Genomic DNA, 21,319 nt, shown 5'->3' with positions numbered 1-21,319 from the left:
TGCTATTATAATTAGGAATAGTTATTAAAACAATGCAGTGAGGAAGGAAGGAAACCTTTTTATTTCCTTTCTCCCAGAACACAAATGGAATTCTAGCCATGCTGGATGAGGAATGCCTGAGACCTGGCACGGTCACCGACGAGACCTTCTTAGAAAAGCTGAACCAAGTCTGCGCCACCCACCAGCACTTTGAAAGCAGGATGAGCAAATGCGCTCGGTTCCTCAACGACACGTCCTTGCCTCACAGCTGTTTCAGAATTCAGCATTATGCCGGCAAGGTATCCGGGAGCTGTGAGCCCTGAGTTGGGCTGCAGAGTTTTCCTCAGAAATGGACATTCTGACCAGCCCCAACTTGTGAGGACAAAATGAAAGGCCCAAATACCAGCATCAATAAAAGTTTAATAGAATTAAAATCTGGACAGGGTTGAAGAAAATCTTACGAATCCTGAGAGCAGGGACTTAATGAGAGGGTTCTGATTTATTAAAAAATAGATTTCATTCTTTTCAAGCTCAAGCTAGCCTAATGAAAAAAGATCTATCAATCCTAAGTAAGGATCTGCCAGGGAAAATTAGAAGTCACTGAAAACTTATAAATTGTTTTAAAAGCACAAACCATTCAGAAAAGCACTGAGATTGAGATTTTGAAAAAACAGAAATGTAAGCTCTTTTTAAGAGACTTATTCAGTTGCCTGATATTTAGAGACTTAAGTTTGTTATTTACTAAATAATAAACAATTTTGACAATAGATTAATTTTTAGAATCCTAAAAGGTGATTGATTAAACATCTCCTTTCTTACAAAGTTGCAGAGTTCAAAAGGAGAAAATAATTATATATTGAGTAAAAATTGAGTCTGGAGTATGTGAATTATCTCTCATTTCAAAATGTTGGAACTTGATGCTTTATTTTTTTTATTAGCCTATTAATGAGAAGATAATTTTCTGGTCAGTTTGTCTGGTGGCTTATTGGTATGTCTATGAAAAACATCGGTGTTATCTCTACTTTTTGTTCTCCTGCCTTCTTTTAAACAGACTAGAATTGGCACATGTGAGCGAAAAATTTAAAGTAAAACCTCAAAAAAATATGTTCAAACACCAAAAAAAACCTAAAATCCTTTGAAAATGTTATGATAACATTTTTAGAGTTTATTCTTGCAAATCCTGAAGGGTAATAGAATTTATTTTGAACTCTTCTGTGATTTAGACAGATGGAGTTGAAACTTGCAGGCTAATTTGGTATTAGAGTGTGACTAATGTGTTGGGGATTTTTGAAGAGACTGAACTATAGAGAGTCTTGGAACAGTTTTACTAGTTCTTTGACGTTCCAGTGTGCATTGTGTCAGCTGTTGAGTCCCATGTGCTGTCCCTAGGTGCTGTACCAGGTGGAAGGATTTGTTGACAAAAACAATGACCTTCTCTATCGAGACCTGTCCCAAGCAATGTGGAAGGCTGGCCACACCCTCATCAAGTCTTTGTTCCCGGAAGGGAACCCTGCCAAGATCAACCTGAAAAGACCTCCTACAGCTGGCTCCCAGTTCAAGGCCTCTGTGGCCACTCTCATGAAAAACCTACAGACCAAGAATCCAAACTACATTAGGTATTTCACACCTCAGCTCCTTTGATGGTTCAAATGTGAAGGGAATCTTAAGGAAGATCATTTTCCTGTTTTCTTAAATCTGAGTGTAGCTGAAGCAGAAGATAGCTAACGTACTTAAAGGTCAATTCATATGCTATCATAGGTTTTCCTAAATAATACTTCACTGCCCTTCCTTCCCCACAATAAGGAGTTTTTAAAAGGTGGGAAAACATCAGAGAATGGGAATAAAAACTTAATGAAATGGGGTTGTCGGCACTTAGGGTTCTCTCTCTTCCTCTCTGTTTGTGTGTATGTATGAGTGTGTGTGTGTATGTGTGTGTGTCTGTATATGTGTGTATATATTTCTATAAGTCATAAGAAAAAAATGTAAAGTTTTTTCTTGGTAAGAATTTTGCATAGAACTTGAATTTATTTTAGATTTTTGTTCTGTTAACGTGAGCTCAGCATTGAAGCAACTGTGATGTTAGGAATTGGGTGCCTCTTGTTTTCCTGTGCTTGTTATAGGCCTGGAGAAAGTAATGATTCCTAAAGCAATCTGAATGTTTTTCATAGCAATAGAAAGAATACCTCAAAGATTTTTTTCTTCTCTTCTTGCCCTGTTTTTAGGGCATCTTAAACCTAGCTATCTCAGGATTCAGTAAAGACCAGTCAGCGATGTGTGTTATTTGTTGAACTGGAGACCAGGAGGTATATGTCTACCAGGTCAGATTTCACCTAGCTCACACACACCCATTCATACCTCCTATAGTTGTCTGGAGATTTAGTTAGGAGGAAACTGGAGTGAAGAACATTTTTATATTTGGCTTGTTTACCAAATATTTACATTAGTAACAAATACAAATCAGCAGAATACTCAGATTTAATTATAGTCATGTCAGAACATAAAGTAGAGATGATAGATTCTAAGAAAATAATAACAAGGAAATATTCTATGATCAGTTGCTTTAGTAATTCTCAGTGGAGTGAAGTTTTATAAAAATTACTCAGCTACTTTATTGAGGTATCATTTACTTGTAGTGATATGCACAGTTCCTAGGTGAATGGCTTGATTGTTTTTTCACCATTACATACACTTGGTAACCAGCACCCAGATCAAGACATGGAACAATTTCATCACCCCAAGGGTCTTTCATTCCTTTTCCTTTTTAATGATTTCACTGTCTCTCTAAGAAGTCTCACTAAGTTCCAAGCTTTTGTGTATGCTGTGTTTATGGTTTTTTTTCTAGAACCTTGTAGAGTCAGGTTTCATATTAAAGACCTTTCTTTCCTATACAGCTACCCTGTTGCTCTTCTGCTCTTCTGGCACCATGTAGTGGAAAGAAACATCCCCTCAGTGCTTCATTAATTGCCTTGATCCCTTTATTAGAAATCAGTTGAATATATGTGTAAAGGTCTAAATTAAAACTCACTAGTCTGGTCTATTGATTAGTTTGTTGATTCTTAAACCAAAGGATGGGCATTGATTTTATAAATGTAAAAAGAAACACATAAAAACACCAAGAACAAGCTAGGTAAGATTTAGTCGTTGCATCCTACATGTGAGGGTGGAACTTATTTGACAATCGCAGATAAGTAAATATGATCATAAATCATAGTGTATTTATTAGGATACACATTTGATGCAGTAAGATTCACAAATAGCAGTGGCTTCAACAAGCTTGACATTACCTATGCCCACAGCACTAATAGAGCAGCACCTTCTGTTTTTGTGCACTGACGTTTCTATGACCTTTTCCTCATCTGTATGGACAAAGACAGCTCCCCACCACATCAGCTTTCCAGAGAGCAGTCGCAAGAGAAAAATAAGAGTGAGCAGATCCCTTTGTGAAGACACACCTAGTAATAGTAAACTTTACTTCAACTCTGAACCTAGTAGCCAACATTCACATCTACTTGCAAAGGAGGCTGGAAAATGTAGTCTTCCCAAGGGAGCAGTGTGTCTTGTTGGAAAGGAGAGATGATATTTTTCATCTTTCCACTGAAACATATTACACATATACAGTAAAATGTATAAAGCTTAATTGTACAGCTTGGTGAATTCCTGCACATGTGTATACCTGTGAGGTCCATTTAGACCTGACATAAAACAAAGTCATCAGCCCAGAAAGTCCCTTTGTCCCTTTCCGTCAGGCTCCACCTCTACTTCTTCTAACTGGTAACAGTTCTGATTTTTCCAGAGATTAGTTTTGCTTGAATGTCATATAAATGGAATCATAAAATAAATACTCTTTTAACACTCAACAACATGTCAGTGATATTCACTGATGTAGTTGTATGTATTATAACATTCTTTTATTCTTTTTATGGTTGTGTATATAGTATTGTGTTATGCTTAGATTCTAAAATAATTTGAAGTAATTTAGAAGAAAGTAAATACATTTGACTCCTGAACAACATGGGGGTTAGGGACACCAACCCCCACATAGTTGAAAATCCTTGTGTAAATTTTTACTCCCACAAAACTAGCTATTGTTAGTCTGCTGTTGTCCAGAGCCCTACCAAAAATATAACAGTGGATTAATACATATTTTATATGCTTTATATAAATAATGCATACTGTATTACAGTAATCCTGCATGAAAATATTGAAAAACAGTTGCATGCTGTATTATTGAACATCATAAGGAGAAAATACAGTTGCAGGAATATATTTATCAATATCATAAATTCACATCATCTGTCTACAAGAAAATTCACATATTCATAGACCCACACAGTTCAAACCATGTTGTTCAAGGGTTCACTCTAGTCACCTCACTGTGAAATAATTACTCATGGTATTTTGTAAAACACTAACATGTTTTACATAAGGGACAGAGTTGAAAAATTAAAATCTTTGTAATCTTTTAGGTGTATCAAGCCAAATGATAAAAAGGCAGCACACATCTTCAACGAGGCTCTAGTATGCCATCAGATAAGGTACCTGGGTCTCCTGGAGAATGTCCGTGTGAGGAGGGCAGGCTATGCTTTCAGGCAGGCCTATGAACCGTGCCTAGAAAGATATAAGATGCTTTGTAAGCAAACGTGGCCTCACTGGAAAGGACCAGCAAGGTAAGATACTCCTAAGACATACCGAATAATCAAGTTGTAAATCATACCAGTTACATGCTGTTTTCGTAAGTTGCTGAGGAGCAAAATAGTTTTCTGTGAAAGTGAGCTGTGACTTCTGTTTTAGACTCTCTTCCACCAGCTACAATTTTGTGCCAACTTTTGATTAATTATAGAGGCCTCAGTTTTCTTTAAGGTCCAAACAGGGCTTATTACATCCACATTTGGAACTTCTGGGTCAGCAAAATTATTACCATACATCATGTCAGGATAGCAAGAGATTATATGTCACTGATAAGTATATTTTAGCAAAATAATACAAGAGTAGAGTTAGAGGCATCTTAGCTCCTACTTTCAGCTTTTTGCTTTTCTTTCGCTTTTTAATTTTTCTTTGGAGGACTAACCCCAGAGAGACTCAGTGGGTATGAGTGAGGTTCCACTCTTTGTTCAAATCTGCACCAATTGAGAAGTGGATACAGGAACAGACCAGGCACAGTGTCCGTGTAATAGCCAGGAAAGCTTGGTGAGAGAACTTGCCTGGACCCATCGCCATCTGTACAGGTCACCTGCCCTGAATTGTACTTACAGGCCAGTTCTGGAAAGAGGCCCTGCCACAGTGCCATCTGGGAGCAGCTCTAAACTCCCCTCCCCGCTGCTCTGCAGAGAGAAGAGAAATCAGGCCTTGCCTTGGCCAGTAGCTGTCTTCTCTTCTCACTGGTCTGGGAAGTTGCCCTCTCTGTTGACCATAGAATCTTGCTCCAATCATTTCAGGGGAGCTGCATGCCTGTTTTAGGGGCCAGGCAGAAGCTTTAAAGATTTCCGTTTCACTGAGTCAGTGTTGTCACTGCCTGCTCTCTCTCTGGCCCTCACCTTTTACAGGATATCGACAGTAGTAGACACCCTGTGGGGAGAGAAGAAAAACTCCAGATATAGGGTATGGTGTCTTTGACACAGATTATTCAGTCTCCCAATAACATAGGGTCTGAGTACAATTTCAGTTCCCCCAGCTAATTTGCAGGGTGTTATGGTCAGTGTGTACAGTAATAGAACATGTATTCACGTCCTACCTGGCACCGTGTCCATGGGGTCCATTAGGAGGAGTGGAAGAGCAAATATCTTTTTTATGATACATCAAAATCTTTGATAAGATGTGCAACATTTAAGAAATCTTAAACAATTTCTTAACACAATAAAGCACCCATAATTCATTTCACTTGGAAGGAAATTCAATCTGTATGTGTAATATTTGAATTGTTTAATTTTAAAAACTGATTCTGAAATCAGGGTCCAAGATGGAGAGTTCAGAGGCAAGTCCAGGCTTTGCTCGTCACATGAAGCTCATTGGTCTGATCCTTAGCACTCTCTAGGGCCCTGCACTCACGTCAAAGGACAGGGGCAGCAGTGCTTAGAGTGCTTCAAGAATGAGCTGAGTGTATGATTTTCTCACACACCTTCTGGTCCTGGTTGGGACATGGGCACTGGTGTATTTGCTACAAGTGTAGCCATTGCTAATGAAATCAAGAAATTGGCTTTAATACCATATTTTTTGGATCCTGTTATTCTGAACCCAAATTTGCTTTCTCAGCATTTACTGAATTTGGTTTAAGTTGTGGAATTCAGTCTAAAAACTCTTTGCTAGAAGGATGCTTCCTGAAAGAGCAATTTTACTTGGAAATGATGCTATTTTTTTATACCACTGAGAACCTGATATCATTATTTAAGAGATCATAAACTGTTTTTGTAACTCTGAAAACTCACTGTTTTTATTTTTATAGGGCTGGCGTGGAGGTTCTGTTTAATGAATTAGAATTTCCTGTGGAAGAATACTCCTTTGGTAGATCAAAGATATTCATACGAAACCCAAGAACAGTATGTAATCAAAACCTTTACACTTTGAACCTGTTATATAGGCAAGGTCTTAAAGCACATTTAACTTTGTAACTTTACCCCAGGTGCTGTCTAGACTGCTATATCCCTCTTTCTCTGCAAATGTAGGAGACTGGCCGGCCAAATTAGGAGGAGTGGAAGAGCAAATATCTTTTTTATGATACATCAAAATCTTTCATAAGATGTGCAACATTTAAGAAATCTTAAACAATTTCTTAACACAATAAAGCCCCCATAATTCATTGCACTTGGAAGGAAATTCAATCTGTATGTGTAATATTTGAATTGTACAGTAATTGTTGGGAAGAGAACCTTATAATTAAGCACTACATGAAATAAGTAGACTAGAATGAAATATAATCAGATTAGCAGTTGGAAATTTAGAATTTGGAATTTGGTGGCAATTTGGCAATTGAGTGAATTTGGAAAGTGCTCAAATTGTTCAAGAGAGTAACTTTGCCAGCATCTCCCTTACACTGATCATTGCATCCTAGTGGATACCATAAAGGTAAACAAGCTGAATTCAGCCCATCTCTGACTTACCTAAATAACTAGATTCTAAATTATGGGTCATGCATGGGACAATTACTCATTTTTTTCCTCAAAGTATTTGATTCCAACATCAAAGCATTTTACCTCCTGAGACTATCTTTCATGTATGCCGTGAGTTTTAGGTGGATTTTTAATGAACCCATGATCATTTCTTACTAGCTTTTCAAATTAGAGGACCTACGGAAACAACGGCTGGAGGACTTGGCCACTCTCATTCAGAAGATTTATCGTGGGTGGAAGTGCCGTACACACTTCCTGCTGATGAGAAAAAGCCAAATCGTGATTGCTGCCTGGTCCAGGAGATACGCGGTGAGCGTCTATGACATGTAATCTGTAGTGACGGTGGTCACATGGTTATGTAGCTGCTAGGTTTGTAATTTTTACATGGTTAATCCTCCCCACCAGCTCATGCAATGAAAGGTCTTGTCCCTTTTTGAAAGATGAAAAAACAAAGTCACTGGGCTTTTAAGAAATTTGTCCACAGACAGACAGCAAAGTTGCTAAGTGGCAGAGATGGGTTTTGAATCCGGGACAACCTGAAAGCTCAAGTTTAACATAGCATATTGTGTGTGTATGTGTGAGGTGTGTGTGGGGGGGGGGGGGGCCTTTATTCCTCAGATATCTGTCCCCATTGAGTCAATAATAAAGAGTATTCACCTAATTGATAATGGAATTTCTTCTTGGCAAGGGATGCCAGAGGTTTGAGGAAAGCCTGAATATTTGCCTCTACGCTAGCTTCACCATTATTTGTGTTCTACCACTTTATTGGTAAAAACACTATTTCCAAATGCTTTTTTCATTCTGTGGTTTTTAGCTAGAGAATGAGTTGCAAAGCAGATTTGCAGTCAGGTCTCCTTTAGGATAATTTTTCTTCTCTTCAGAAAGGCATGCATAATCAGGACATAATTTATACAGACCTATTCTCATATAACACATTTTAGTCAGTGATTTCCAAGTTTTAGAAATTAATGAGGTGCTTAACTGATTAAGCTAAGGAAAAATTGCTTAATCTTTAAAAGAGTATCTTTGAAATTGTTCCCTGCAGTTAAAAGTAGAGCCATTGGTGCAAATGTTAGTGTGAATCTGTCAGCTCTGTGAGGGACAGGCTCATTCATATGTTGTCTGCAACAGCTCAGGCCTTTCTTGTCACCTAGCCTAGCTGCAAAGGCAGTGATACTCAACTCTTCTACAGATTTGCAGTGCTCTCTTTGCATGAGAAAGGGAAGTCCAACAAATACCCAACCACCCAGGAGCTCTGTGTATCATCTCTTGTTTGAGATCTTTAGAAAATCACAAGTTTGGAAGTATACTGTCTTCATCTTGAATTCTACAAATGTTTCTGAAACCCCTACTCTGCGAACTCTAGGGATAGCAAAGTAAACAGAACAACCTAATTTCTGACCCTATGGAGTTTTTAATCCAGTGAAGGACAGTATGCATTTATGCAAATAAATCATCAACACAGTTACAGTGTGTTGTAACTGTAATAGGTAATAGGTAGAAAAGAGCTGATATACAGAGAGCTACGGTGTACCTTTAAACAGGCTGGGCGAGGGGTACCTTCTGGGAGGCACCATTTCGTCAGGATAAGAAAAAGGCAAAGCAGAGAACTCAGACTAACAAGTGTTATGTGCACCTTCCTTCCCATAGAGAGTTTTTATATATGCAGATTTGAAAAGTCATTAATTTATGATGGTAAGCATTATAAACAATATTAACTTATAGAATAAAGGGGCCCTCCCTGGTGGCACAACAGGTTAAAGTGCAGCACTATAATGCTAACTGAAGCCACTGCAGCATAAGTTTGATTCCCGCCCAGCGAGGTGACCCACTTGGCATAGCAGACCTCTCCAGACTCACCCACTGCTCCCCTCAGCAGTGTATTTCAATTGACCTGCCTGTTCTGCTCCCCACTCTGGCTCTGGTGAATTCTCTCACTCCACACCTCTGGTTTGTACCACAGTTCTTGTATACATGCATAAATAAATATTTTTAAAAATTATAAAATAAAAATGAATAATAGTCCAGTTTTAGAGAAAGCATTAATTTAGTTCTCTAGTGTTATATCAGTTTCAGAATTTGAACTAGATACCTCAGCCAATCTACTACATGGTATCCAAGCCAGTAATTAAACTCAGTATTTCCCTTAACCAAAAAATTCCAATTTTCTGAATGCCCATTTTTCAGTTACTACTTCTTTTTAAAATCCATATTTTATAATATTCCATGCTTCCTTACGATAAATTTTAAATGAGATAGTGAAACCATTTAGGAATTGAAAAAGAAAACGTTAAGTTACCAAATGGATGTTGGAAGTGATGGTCAGATATTGTAGATAAAATTGATTCATACACCATGCACTAAGATTCTATGAGGAGTTTTAGACATTTTTGTAGTTCCTCATTTGACAGATGAGAGAACTGATACCCAGAGAAGTAATGCCAGGTTCAGGGTTTTTTGCCTTCCTCTCTAGCATCTTTCATTCTGTTGCTCATTTGTTGGTACTATCACCCTCCATTTCCTCTTGATATTCCAGAATTTAATCTAGAGTCCAGGAAGTAAGTCATGTCATTCCCTTCCATCTCCACCCATAAAAAGAAGCTGAGCCATCTAGCCTAAGTGAAAGACACACAGCATGGTTCAGTGCTGTGTTTTCTTCACAATGCCCAAGTTCCAGTAAATATTCCACACTCACTGCAGTCAAAGCTCACTTTCTAAGGCTAATGTCCCAGTAGGTTCACTCACTTAGGCATCAGCCCTCTAAGGAAGGAAGTCCCGGAACGTTGTCTTTGCCCGGCCTGACCCTTCCTGGATCTTGCCCGTGCCCCCCTGGAGGTGACCTCTGCAGCCACTGGACCTGTTTGCTGAGCTCCTCTCTCCCAGGATGCTGTTTCTAGTTCACGTCGCTAACTTATGACTACCTGTAGTGCTTGAGTGTGGAGCCCCACACTTAAAGGGTTTTATGCAGAATAAGAGATCAATATAAGTTTAATCAGTTGATTTATGTTTACTTATACTTGTCAGCAGAATTCCCAGCTTGAGGCAGACTTGAAAAGAACCAGGGAGGTTGGTGAGAAATGGCACCAAAAAGAGCAAAGTCAAATGCAAATGTTGAACTCAAGTGTGTTACTCATTCAGCAGAGATTTGACTATCTTCATGTATCATGTTCTATCTTATAGCAATATGATAAAAAAAGAACTGTTAATAATGGTGGATCCTGTGTCGACTAGAAATTATGTAATGGTACTTAGTATCTTTGAAGGATACTTTGGGTAAACTAATATTTCTGAATTTGTATGATATTTTGGTATCTTTCTATATTGGTTCCGAGAAGATAGTTGCTTAAGTTAATTGCAGTAAGTTGTTAAATAACCTTTCTCAATTCCTGCAGTAATGATAAGTAAATAGAACTACTGATATCTTCCCCTTTCATCCTACAGCAACAAAAGAGGTATCAACAGATAAAGAGTTCTTCCTTACTAATCCAGTCCTACATCCGGGGTTGGAAGGTGAGTTTAAAAGAAGTGAGGGTTTGGGCGTTTTTTTTTGTTTCTTCACAAAGGATGATGTCGTTAGCCCTGCCTTGCAGGGTAGGGTTTCTCATCTCCTGCCTCCCTTGTAAACAGTGAGATGGAAAGAATAAATATTATGGTCCACGTGGGGGTCCTGGTGACCATGTCTTGTCTGCTTCCTAGCCAGCCTTCTTTTTAAGTGCTTTGTTCTCTCAGCAGGAAGTTCTTGAAATAATACTGAACATGATTTCAGTATCCTCTTACCCCTGTTTATCAGGGAAGCTATAGTCCTGAAGCTATGTGACACTGTTGTCCTGACCCTGTGAGTCCTGCCAGACCACAGCACCCCTGCTATGACTTCCTGGTGACCATCTCTCCCCACAACGAAAGAGTCTTGAGCTCTGACCAGCCTGGCACAGGCACAGTGGGTAACCTGGTTCCAGGTCCTTCATGTCAAAGGATCAGCAAACTACATCCCACTTGCCAAATGTCTCCTACTTCTGTCTTCACACCAGCTGGGAGCTAAGAACGGTTATGATTTTCATTATTTTAAACCCTCATTGTTTTTTCTTTAAAGGCCTGAGAAGAACATTATTTGGTGACATGAAAATTATATGAAATACAAAGTTCATAAAAAATATTTAATTGGTACACAATTACATTCATTTATTTATATCTGGTCTGTGGCTGCTTCAGCACTACATTGGCAGAGTTGAGAGGCTGTAGGCCCTGCAACACCAAACATTTACTAGCTGGTTTTCTTCAAAAAAGGTCAAAGATGGGTCTATTCTGATTTGCTGTCAGGTAGTTTTGTGGAGTGGGGATTCAGAGGGGCGATTTCAAGGTAGTTCCAAGCTTGGAGCCCCTTCCAAGAGTTGAACCCTGAACAAGAAGTTCAGTGGCGACAACTGATCTTTGTCCAGGTCCACGGGCAAGCCAAAGCTTGATAGCTGTGCCCCAGCAAAGGCCACAGTGCAAACCTGATCACGTAAAGAAAGTGAAATTGCTGCCTGCAGGTTCTTCCCGGCCTTATTAGTAGACCTCCATCACATTCTCCTTTCTGAAGATTTTAGCGGCAGAACTCAAAGTTCGCCTGTTGTGCAACCATCCAAGGCCGAGTAGGTTCCTTGCTGATTTGAGCAAACAGATAAGGAGTCTTGGAGCCCTCGGTAGATTTGACCGGTCATTAATACTGAATCTTGGAACCAGGTGCACAGACAGACCAGGAGGTAGAGAGGCAGCTGGGCACACCCGAGACTGGCAGCAACTGAGCCTCCCAACCCCTGGTCCCCCTGCTCTGGCTTCTCTTTTCTCTCATAAAGACCTCCATCTGGGACACCCATATAGGTGTGTACACCCCTCTGCTCTCCAGCTCTCCGCCAGGGTGTCTGTGATGACAGGCGTGTGTGTCCCATGCTCATGCTCCTCAGCCCATGCTGCCATCATAGTGCCCCATGTTCACACTCTTGTGCAATCACATAGTACTACTTGTGGGCAAGGAAAACCAGGAAGAAAGCAGCACTGCAGATGGTGGCGGTAAAGACAAGTGGTGGAGGCAGAAAAGAGCCTGAGCAACTCCATTTTCCCTGTACCCCCTCTAAAGATCAGGCCTCTTCCTGGCCCCCACAAATAAAGTAAAAATGTAAGTCCTCGGGCAACTATAGATCTGAGACATTCTGTAGGGGAGGAGGAGGGAGAGGGATTAGGACAGGAGTGGGGAGAACACAAGGGGCTACAGTGAAGTGGTGGTGGGAATTCCACGGGGAAATCATACATTGCACAGAAATGAAGGGTGATGTAATGAATATATTTTTAAAATACTTTTTAAAAAAATAAAGCTAATTGCAAGGGGGGAAAGCTCAGTTTACAGCCACTCTGGGAAGTAGCCATTAGTTTTAGGCCAGCGATGAGACTTTTATTTTAGCAAATGTTAAGCAGCATCACTTTTAAGTAAGAAGTAAAAACAGTCCAGAAAATACTACTTTGATAAAATGGACTTTGCTAGCTCATGGGTGCGCTCCAGGCACTGTGAGATCTGTCCATCCATCCTTCTGATGTGTGCCGGCTTGTATTTACCTGGTCACTTTTTTCCTGCCAAAAACTAGTGCCAGAGAGGCTGCTGTTCCACTCGGATTAGAGCTCTGCTGTCAGGCCCCGGGTCTTCATCTGCCATGACCTCACAGTCAGCTTGGGATGAATAAGCCATGTCCCCTTTTGCTTTCACTGGTGAATGGCTATTACAGCAGACTCTTCAGGTATATATTTTTATCAGTCATCATGAATTCCAGTTTTGTTAACTTCCTATTTTTCTGGGAAATCTTGTGCCTTAGGCTCGAAAAATCCTGAGGGAACTAAAGCATCAAAAGCGCTGCAAGGAAGCAGCCACCACCATCGCAGCCTATTGGCATGGTACCCAGGTAGGCCACGGACCCCACAGAAGGTAGACCAGCACCCCTCTCATTCAGGGGCAGAAAATGTGTCACTGGCTTACGCTACTGAGCATGCGTCTGCCTCTCGCTCTTTCCGACATTTTGGTGTGGGGTGGTTGGCGCACGCTTTTGCGTTTACTGTGTGGTGGTGGCCAGTGGCACTTTTCTTTCCAGTGGGAACCAGCAGTAACCTTTCTTGCCTTAAACTTTTCTGTCACTCCTTTTCAAATGCATCACAGGCGCGAAGGGAACTGAGCCGGCTGAAGGAGGCGGCTAGGAATAAACATGCTATTGCTGTTATTTGGGCTTACTGGCTTGGATCTAAGGTACTTCATATGCACATCCCACACTCCATCCTGGAATCTGCAGTAATCATATGTATCTCTAGCATATCGGGGATGAATGCTGACAGTTAATCGTGGCGCATACTGCATGTCCTAGCAGCTGGATTTAATCACCCCGGAGCTGTTGGTGCCAGCGTTAGCTCAAGCATGTGTGGGCAAAAGAGACTAATTGCTTACTAATGAGGCACTAGTGTAATTGCTCTTTTTAAAAAAATCTTAAGTAACATGCATGTTTAGTTTTCTTTTTATTTTCCTCAAACGTGTGATGGTGGTTTTCTGGAGAGGTATTTGTGTGTGTTGGGGGAGAGGGAGGAAGGGGGGCATGTTGGGAAATGTTAAGATTTGGGCTCCAGTCGGTCTTTTGCAATGTGTTGATGATAGAAATGCCTTGAATGCATGCCTTAAAAAATATTAATCCATGAATGAAATGGCTTTTTTAGGCTCAATGGGGCAGCTATTGATTATTATAAGAAAATATTACATGTGAAAGGAATTGTCATCTGTGATTTAACAGAAAGCTCTGTTCATGCACAGCTAGCTATAATTGCCGCTGAAGAATCCCAGGAATGTCAGCATCAGCTGTTTGTTTTCAGAAACAAAGGCCTCCTGAAATACTCTCTCTAATCCCCAGGCAGAGTCGTGGGCTCTGTGAACATTTCACATTCCCCAGGGGACAAGATTTTTGGATGTTTTTGTTACTTAGAAAAATCAAAGGTCATCTCTGCCGAAATGTGTATTCCCATTAGAAACACAAATTTCATTATAGCTGTATGTTTTCAAGTCTACCTTGTCAGCATTAAAAGCCCATCTTGTGAGAAAAAATGAGAAAGGTCAACTTTTGCCTGCAAAAATCTTAATTTGCCAAAATCTAACTAGAGTTGTTCATGTGTGTTTTCCCTTGAAAATCTGTGAACTACAGATTAGTTCATTTTGTCAAACTGAGGGAATTGTCCTAGCTGAGGCAGAAGGATTGTTAGTTGATGATTCCTGGGATTTCTCACTGGGCGAACTCATTTCCGAATCTCAGTACTGTAATGGAGTGAAACATCAATGCTTGTCTATTCCTGTCTTTTAAAATAGCCATGCCTTGGATTAATTTTTCTCTAAGATTAATTGTAAATCTATAAATTGTTTAACTTTATACCTTGCCTCATTGTATTTTACTGCTTGGGACCTTAGCAAATACAAATTTTTGTACATGCTACTTGTCATTTTCTAACTGAAGAAAATTGAGTTTTGTTTTTTGATTGAACCTTAGAGAAACAACCTTTATTTCTTCCAGTTTTCTAAATGGCTGTTCACAAGAATTGTCTTTTTATATATCCAAAGGAAAGAACTCAGGAATTCCCTATTTCATTAGCCCTGAGTGCTCACAGCCAAAGGATGCCTACTGAAGTCATTGGGTGCCACACTCACAGTTCTGAAACTAGAACTCTTGGAGGGAGAGAGTATGGGAAGGAAGTGAAGAGGGAGAGAGAACATAGGGCAAGAAGGAAGAGAATGGGTGTTGGGGGGGGGGAGCAGGGGAGCCATTACCTGAGATGCCACCCAGCAGGCACCACTGAGCCAGTCTCCATGCAGGAAAATACATGGGCAGCACCAGCCTGACACTGGTTCTTTGGGTTGGAATGATCACACACCGCTCCTCTGCCATTCTGGTATCCCTATTCAGAAATTGACTCTTCTGTTTGGCGGGGTATCTTTTTCTGGTCGTTTATGCTGTCTGCGTTGGGCTATCTCTTTTATTTACTATCTAAAACATTCTAGGCTCGAAGGGAATTGAAACGCTTGAAGGAGGAGGCTAGGCGTAAGCATGCTGTTGCTGTCATTTGGGCTTACTGGCTTGGACTGAAGGTACTTCTTCAACCCCTTCTTTCTGTCCAGGGTGAACTCAATGAAGCCTAGCACCTACTAACCCTGAAAAAACTATTGATTTTGCTTGCACATGGTCTGCACAGTCTTTGACAGTGTCATCTTGCCTAATTTTGTTTCTTTATGAGAATAAACCTGTACACTTTCCCAGTTTTTTTTTGGAGGGGGGCGTAGTATAATTCTTTAAATAGTACTTATTCAAGAAGTAATAGCAATGCAATATATTTACCCAAGACACTTTGTTACCCAATTTCTGTTTTATGTCATCCTTATGAAGCTGAAGTTTGTTTTAATTCATGAGACAGCATTACAGTGGTGAAGCTAAAAGCAGTGACCAGCTACAGTGGCCAGCTGCGAATGGCAGGCTTTTACTTCCCTTTTTCTACCTCTGGCCCAGTCATGGCCCCTGGTGCAAAACGTTCTGCAGAGTGACCCTCATGCTAGTTGCTCCACACAGAAACCAAACAGTTATGCATCAGTAAACAGAGATCCTGATGAATAATCACCATTGGATCATTCAGGTTAACGAGAACTTTAGGTACAATTGCCTTCTGATCTAGGGGTTATATCCAGGCAGTGCTTGCTCCTTGAGCTACGGATGCCCATAAGGAAATACGACACCGAGTTCAAGTAAACCTTGAGAGTGAACTGCAGGCAATAGAAGATTTTCTAGTAATAATATTCAGCAGCTAAACACTGGGCTCAGCCATCTACATTACTTTCCTTGGAATAATTCAGTCGTTTCCCCCTCCCCCCCTTTTTTTTTTGATGCAATTTCTCTATCATTTTTTACTTTTCTTCTGTAAAAGTAGATTTTTCATCTGTTTGTAACTATTTGAAAATATTTGAAAAAGTCATTGACTCTGCATCTGCACAGCCTTGGCAGGATATATAAATTTGGCTTTGAAAGTCTGTATTATTCCTGGAAAGTTGAGCCTATAAATTTTTTAGTAAATTGACATTTCTAATTATACTGAAAGTCATCAAGCAATTTCTGAAATTAAGAAGTAGCAAGAATAAATTTAAGATGTTCTATTTTAAGTTAGCTGAACAAGTTCTGTAACTACTTTTTTAAGTCGAAACTAAGGATTTGTTCTAATTTGTGTTTTAATTTTCCTAAAATGAACGACATTGAGTCAGGATTTTTGTTCTTTATACTGCTAGCTCCCAGCCATATTTTATTTATCTTTAGTTTTCTGGGTTTAACTGCATATGATTTCATACTAGGGTTTATACTAGCAGTCTATAAACTAGATTCCATTTGTTAGTGAATGTTGTTTAATCAAAATTAACTGGACTTGGACATATTTTCTCTTGTTTCCAACAAAGGAGAAATACCTTACTATCTTGCCATTATTACTTTTTAAAATAATGTTAAACTTCTTTGAAGTCCAAAATAGGAGAATTTTGTGCATATTTTAAAAAGTTATGTTGGATTCTTCTTGTAGATATAACTGCAAAGTTCAGTGGGCCTTTTTAAGTGCCCTGAAGGGGAGCCCACTCTAGACTTAGTCTCTTGTCACCAGGCTTTTGCAGTATCTAGCTTTTTTTTTTTTGAGGGAGGAGGCAGCTAGAAGGGAGTTAGAACAGCCTACCCTAGGACTGTCAAAAAAGGCATTGTAGTGAGTGTAAACTAGATACAGTAAGACTTCTAGTATATTCCTAAGGATTCTTTTCCCCCTGTAACCTCCCTTTTACTTCTCTGCTTTCCTGTACTGTTATAATTTCAGGAGCCAATTAATAGATCCCATTTTCTTCTTATCTCTCCTAGTTGTTTAAACTTGAGATTCAAAATAATTAAGAAAATAAACTCATGACTAAAATAGAAAGAATAATTAGCAGCAAAGAAGAATTTGACTAAAGGAAGAACTGCTTAGATGGTATATGGGAATTTTTAAACTTTAATAATCTACAGTTACAGAAAAGGGTGTAGTAGTTAAATGCCTGAAGGGCCCAGGCGCCTGACTCGAGGATGAGGTAGGAACGTGTGGAAGGTGGATTGGGACTGAGGACCTCATGCAGTTTGGGCCTGTGGATTTCTTCTGAAGACAGCAAAAGACTGGTCTGTGCCATCCTTGCCTCATGCGCATGGAGCTCACTGTGCTAGGTGCTGGAAAACTCCAAAGAAACTACTGTCTGAATTCTTCTATGAAATTCTTAATTTAAAATATGCATGTGTGAGTCTGGTTCATAGATCATTGGCTTACAACTCCTGCTCTAAAAATATGTTGACTTTAGGCAGTTAAACCCAGAAAAGTGAAGACCAAAGGAAAAGTTGTACGATGTCTGAATTGTTCAAGTAGACTAATATTTTGCTAAATTCGAACTCCCGTTTATAGCTGGGTGATAATAAATATTTTTAAGTTTTCCCTCAGTTTCAAATTTTAGCTTGATCATTTGCTCATTCAGCAAACAATTCATGTCATTATTTTATTTGTTAGACATTAGTATATAAAGTAAATCTGACAGTGCAGCAAGGAAGAATTATGTAAACTACAACTATAATATATCTTACTGCAATATTATAGTATTGAGTAGAAAGGCTGGTGGGAGTAGAGGTGAGAAAGAAATCGTTGTAATTAAATGGAAGAGGATGGTGGTTCAAAAGCTTCGTAACTTCTGTTTTTAGCCATATTCAGTACTAAAAGTCCCATCTTCATATGTAAGACTTTGGGAACTGCTATTGCTCTTCAGACACTTTTTTGCCTTTTAAGAACAATTGGAAGAGAAAATTGCCTTATATAATTTTTTTTCTGAAGTGTATTTTGATTTGTGATGAATTTGCATCTCTGCCTGTAAAATGTGTCTCATCAAATCATCACGTTCTTTAAGCATTAGTTAAGAGGATTTGAAACATCAAGACTTTGAGATGTTAGGCATCTCTCCATTTCTTTTTGTTCGACTTAAAATCCACTAAATATGCTTCTGTTATTTTACTGATTCCAGAAAAGTACTTATATATACTTGCTCCACCTCTTTATATTTTTAGTAGAGGTGCATCATCTTTATGGGCACAAGCCACATGTTAACTCTGTATTCTGCTGCTTCTTTTTAAAGGTGCGTAGGGAATACAGGAAATTCTTCAGAGCCAATGCTGGAAAGAAAATTTATGAATTTACACTTCAGAGAATTGTAAGTTTACATATGTAACTTTACATATGGCTAATTAGCATTTTGTATTAACTAGTTAGGACTAGGTCTAGCTTACTAATATACAATATTTTTGGTAACAAATCTAAACCGTGTCTCTGAGAGATCATCTTTTTTATCATGTCCTTTGAAATTCAGCTAGAATCATGCTGGAGAGCGTTATTAATGACCAATATCTGACTCACAAACTGTTCTCATCTGAAAGAGAGAACATACTTTGGAGAAAGTGACACCAAGGAAACCAGGTATCTAGTCCAGACCACAAAAATATTGTTGTGGCTTCAACAATAAACATTTATTTCTCATGGTTCTGGTAAGGTCCACCGCCTGCTTGGCCTCACATGGAGCAGAGAAAGAGAAGCAAGTTCTCTCCTGTCTCTTTTTATAAGGACTCCGATCCCATCGGGGGATCTCTGCCTTCCAAACCTGGGAGAGTGGATGCTGTGCCACTCCAGGGCTGGACAGTGAAGTTGCCCTCTGTCAGAGCAGGATATGTGGTGGTGGGGCAAGGATCTTGTCCGAAACTTACAGACTTGGGACTTGAGCAAGCTGCCTACATTAACAAGTTGGCCTACTACAGACGGGTTTGTTGGCTCATGTTTCATGTCTCACTATATCTTTTCTGGTTTTTATATTCATATGATATTTTCTGTCAATCTGAATGCAGGTGCAAAAATACTTCTTGGAAATGAAAAATAAGATGCCATCCTTGTCTCCAATAGACAAAAATTGGCCACCAAGACCTTACCTGTTCTTGGATTCTACTCACAAAGAGCTAAAGAGGATTTTCCACTTATGGAGGGTAAAAATGTCTTTGTTTTATTATTTTGGAGACTTCTTATATATATATATATTTTTTTTTTTTTTAATTTATTTCTGCATATAGAACTGGGGTACAGGCCAGAGGTTCAGGGGGATGCGAGGATTCACCAGAGACAGAATGGGGAGCAGAACGGGCTGACTGATGAAGTACACTGCTGAGGGGAGCAGCAGGCAGGTCAGGAGAGGTCTGCCACGCCATGTGGATCATCTCCGAGACAAGCTGAGATCGATCTCATGTGGAAGTGGCTTTAGCTTCTTAGTGCTGTGCTCTAACCTGCTGCGCCACCAGGAAGAGTCTTTTTGTATATTTCGAGTGTTTTGGCGAGTGTCATCTAAAAGCAGCTTTGACACATTCTTCGTTTAGCCGGGGTTGTTACCTGACTGAGCACTTAGATATGTCCGAACCGCTCAACGTCCTCGGTGTCCTCCCTGCCTGCTTGGAAAGGGCAGTGCCAGAACACATTGTCTTTTCCTTCCAGATTCCAGTTGCTTTTAAATAGGTCAGTGTTCAGCTAGCTAGTTGTTGCTATAGTGTATCTGAAGGAATATTGCAGGAGATAGAAAGAATACCCTTTGAGTATCTGCAGACAGCATAAATGATGCTAACCATATGAGCTTACTTTCTGAGACTCAGCGATCAGATACCAGACATATATGGGAACATACACTTCGGTGGAAAGAGGCTTTGAAGTCTTCCAAAAGATATTGGAGAGAGAAAATTTCCTTCTACCTGAATTAAAGGGAAACTGAAAATCAGTTTGATCATTTCCTTATAGTACTGCTCACTCAGCTTTATATGGAGTATTGGGGTGATGTAGGTGAGCCCAGTATCAGGTCCATGGGGTACTTCTATACACGTTGACTTTACATCAGTGATTTAAGTCAATATGTAGAATATAAACTATATATAAATATCAACTAGAACACCATTGTGAGCCTGAAGGGCTTGTATTTAATAAATGAAGATTGATCGATCCCTGGCATCTACTCTGCCTCAGCTTCCAGGAAACTTTCCTGGCCAGCAGTGTGTGCTTGGTTCTGACCACAATCCCATAATCAGTAATTAGTGATACTAGCACGACACATGGAATTGGGCTCTGAGTTCTGTTCCCTAACTTTGCATGAGTCAATGTAGTGAGCTTTCACTCATCGGTGAAAGCTCACAGTGATAGCCCCTTCGGAGTCTGCCATAATGACACTGTACAGAGAATGATGGCGAGCTGCGAATCCCCGGAGTCTGGGCTGCCTCCACCCTCTCCCCTGACTCCTGAGTCTAACCCATAGCTCCCTAAGGGTCGGGGTACTGAAGGAGGATGTGTGTTGTTCCTGAAAGGAGGCTGAGCGGCAAAGCTCCCACTGTGCTGTTTTGTGGGTGGTGCTCAGCAATACCTACAGCTAAATTTCCTGGGGAGCTCATCTAAAACACTTGGCTCCTCTCCTTCCTAGTACCCCCTTTCTCCTTTCAGTGCTAACTCAGAATTAGTGTGAAGGGGGCATTTCTCAGGGCCCATGTTCACATTATAAAATGGTAGTGGGGGATTTGGAGCCATGTTTTTCAAACTGTAGGTCAAGCATGTTTGAGGTCAGGTTAGTAGATAAATATCAACTTTTTTTTTTAAGATTTATTTATGCACACAGAACTGGGGTACAGGCCAGAGGTGAAGCGGCAGTGAGAGGATTCACCACAGACAGAGTGGGGAGCAGAGCAGGTTGACTGATGAAGTACACTGCTGAGGGGAGTAGCCAGCAGGTCAGGAGAGGTCTGCCATGTGAATCACCTCCGGGGCAGAGATCGAACTCATGCTGAAGTGGCTTTAGCTTCTTAGCTCTGTGCTTTAACCTGCTGTGCCACCAGGGAAGGCTCATATTAACATTTTTAAATGCAATTCAGCAGATGAGAAAAAATGGCTTCTATTGATACATGTAGAAAGGATGAGTATTATTCTGCAAAGCTTTTGTGACCACTGTCTACACGTGTGCTTGTGTGCCCTGACCGTGCTGGCAGGTGTTACTTTACTGTGGACACATGGCAGAGAGGAAGCATTGCTCCCCACAGGGCCTGTTTGAAGAAGCACCCCAAGTTCTACAGTACAAAGTCATGCAGTCA

General features: G+C 40.1%; 1 protein-coding gene across 3 annotated transcripts in view; it reads left to right on the top strand.

The window, feature by feature from the left end:
* The window catches only part of MYO1B (myosin IB), a 158,266-nt gene that overhangs the window by 127,351 nt on the left and 9,596 nt on the right, over positions 1-21,319 (top strand). The window contains exons 16-26 of one of the 3 annotated variants that reach the window (XM_004674430.2): positions 78-278; positions 1,369-1,595; positions 4,446-4,646; positions 6,419-6,512; positions 7,242-7,391; positions 10,524-10,592; positions 12,926-13,012; positions 13,264-13,350; positions 15,136-15,222; positions 18,298-18,372; positions 19,058-19,192. In XM_004674430.2, the coding sequence (XP_004674487.1) occupies positions 78-278; positions 1,369-1,595; positions 4,446-4,646; positions 6,419-6,512; positions 7,242-7,391; positions 10,524-10,592; positions 12,926-13,012; positions 13,264-13,350; positions 15,136-15,222; positions 18,298-18,372; positions 19,058-19,192 (1,413 nt within the window). The remainder of the gene's footprint in view (positions 1-77; positions 279-1,368; positions 1,596-4,445; positions 4,647-6,418; positions 6,513-7,241; positions 7,392-10,523; positions 10,593-12,925; positions 13,013-13,263; positions 13,351-15,135; positions 15,223-18,297; positions 18,373-19,057; positions 19,193-21,319) is intronic. The other 2 variants (XM_012728311.1, XM_012728316.1) reach the window with 2 other exon arrangements.

Source organism: Condylura cristata, unplaced genomic scaffold (genome assembly GCF_000260355.1).
Source record: "Condylura cristata isolate star-nosed mole 26May11 unplaced genomic scaffold, ConCri1.0 scaffold00002, whole genome shotgun sequence".
In the NCBI taxonomy this organism is placed as follows: Eukaryota; Metazoa; Chordata; class Mammalia; order Eulipotyphla; family Talpidae; genus Condylura; species Condylura cristata.
This window is presented reverse-complemented; position numbering and strand designations above follow the sequence as displayed.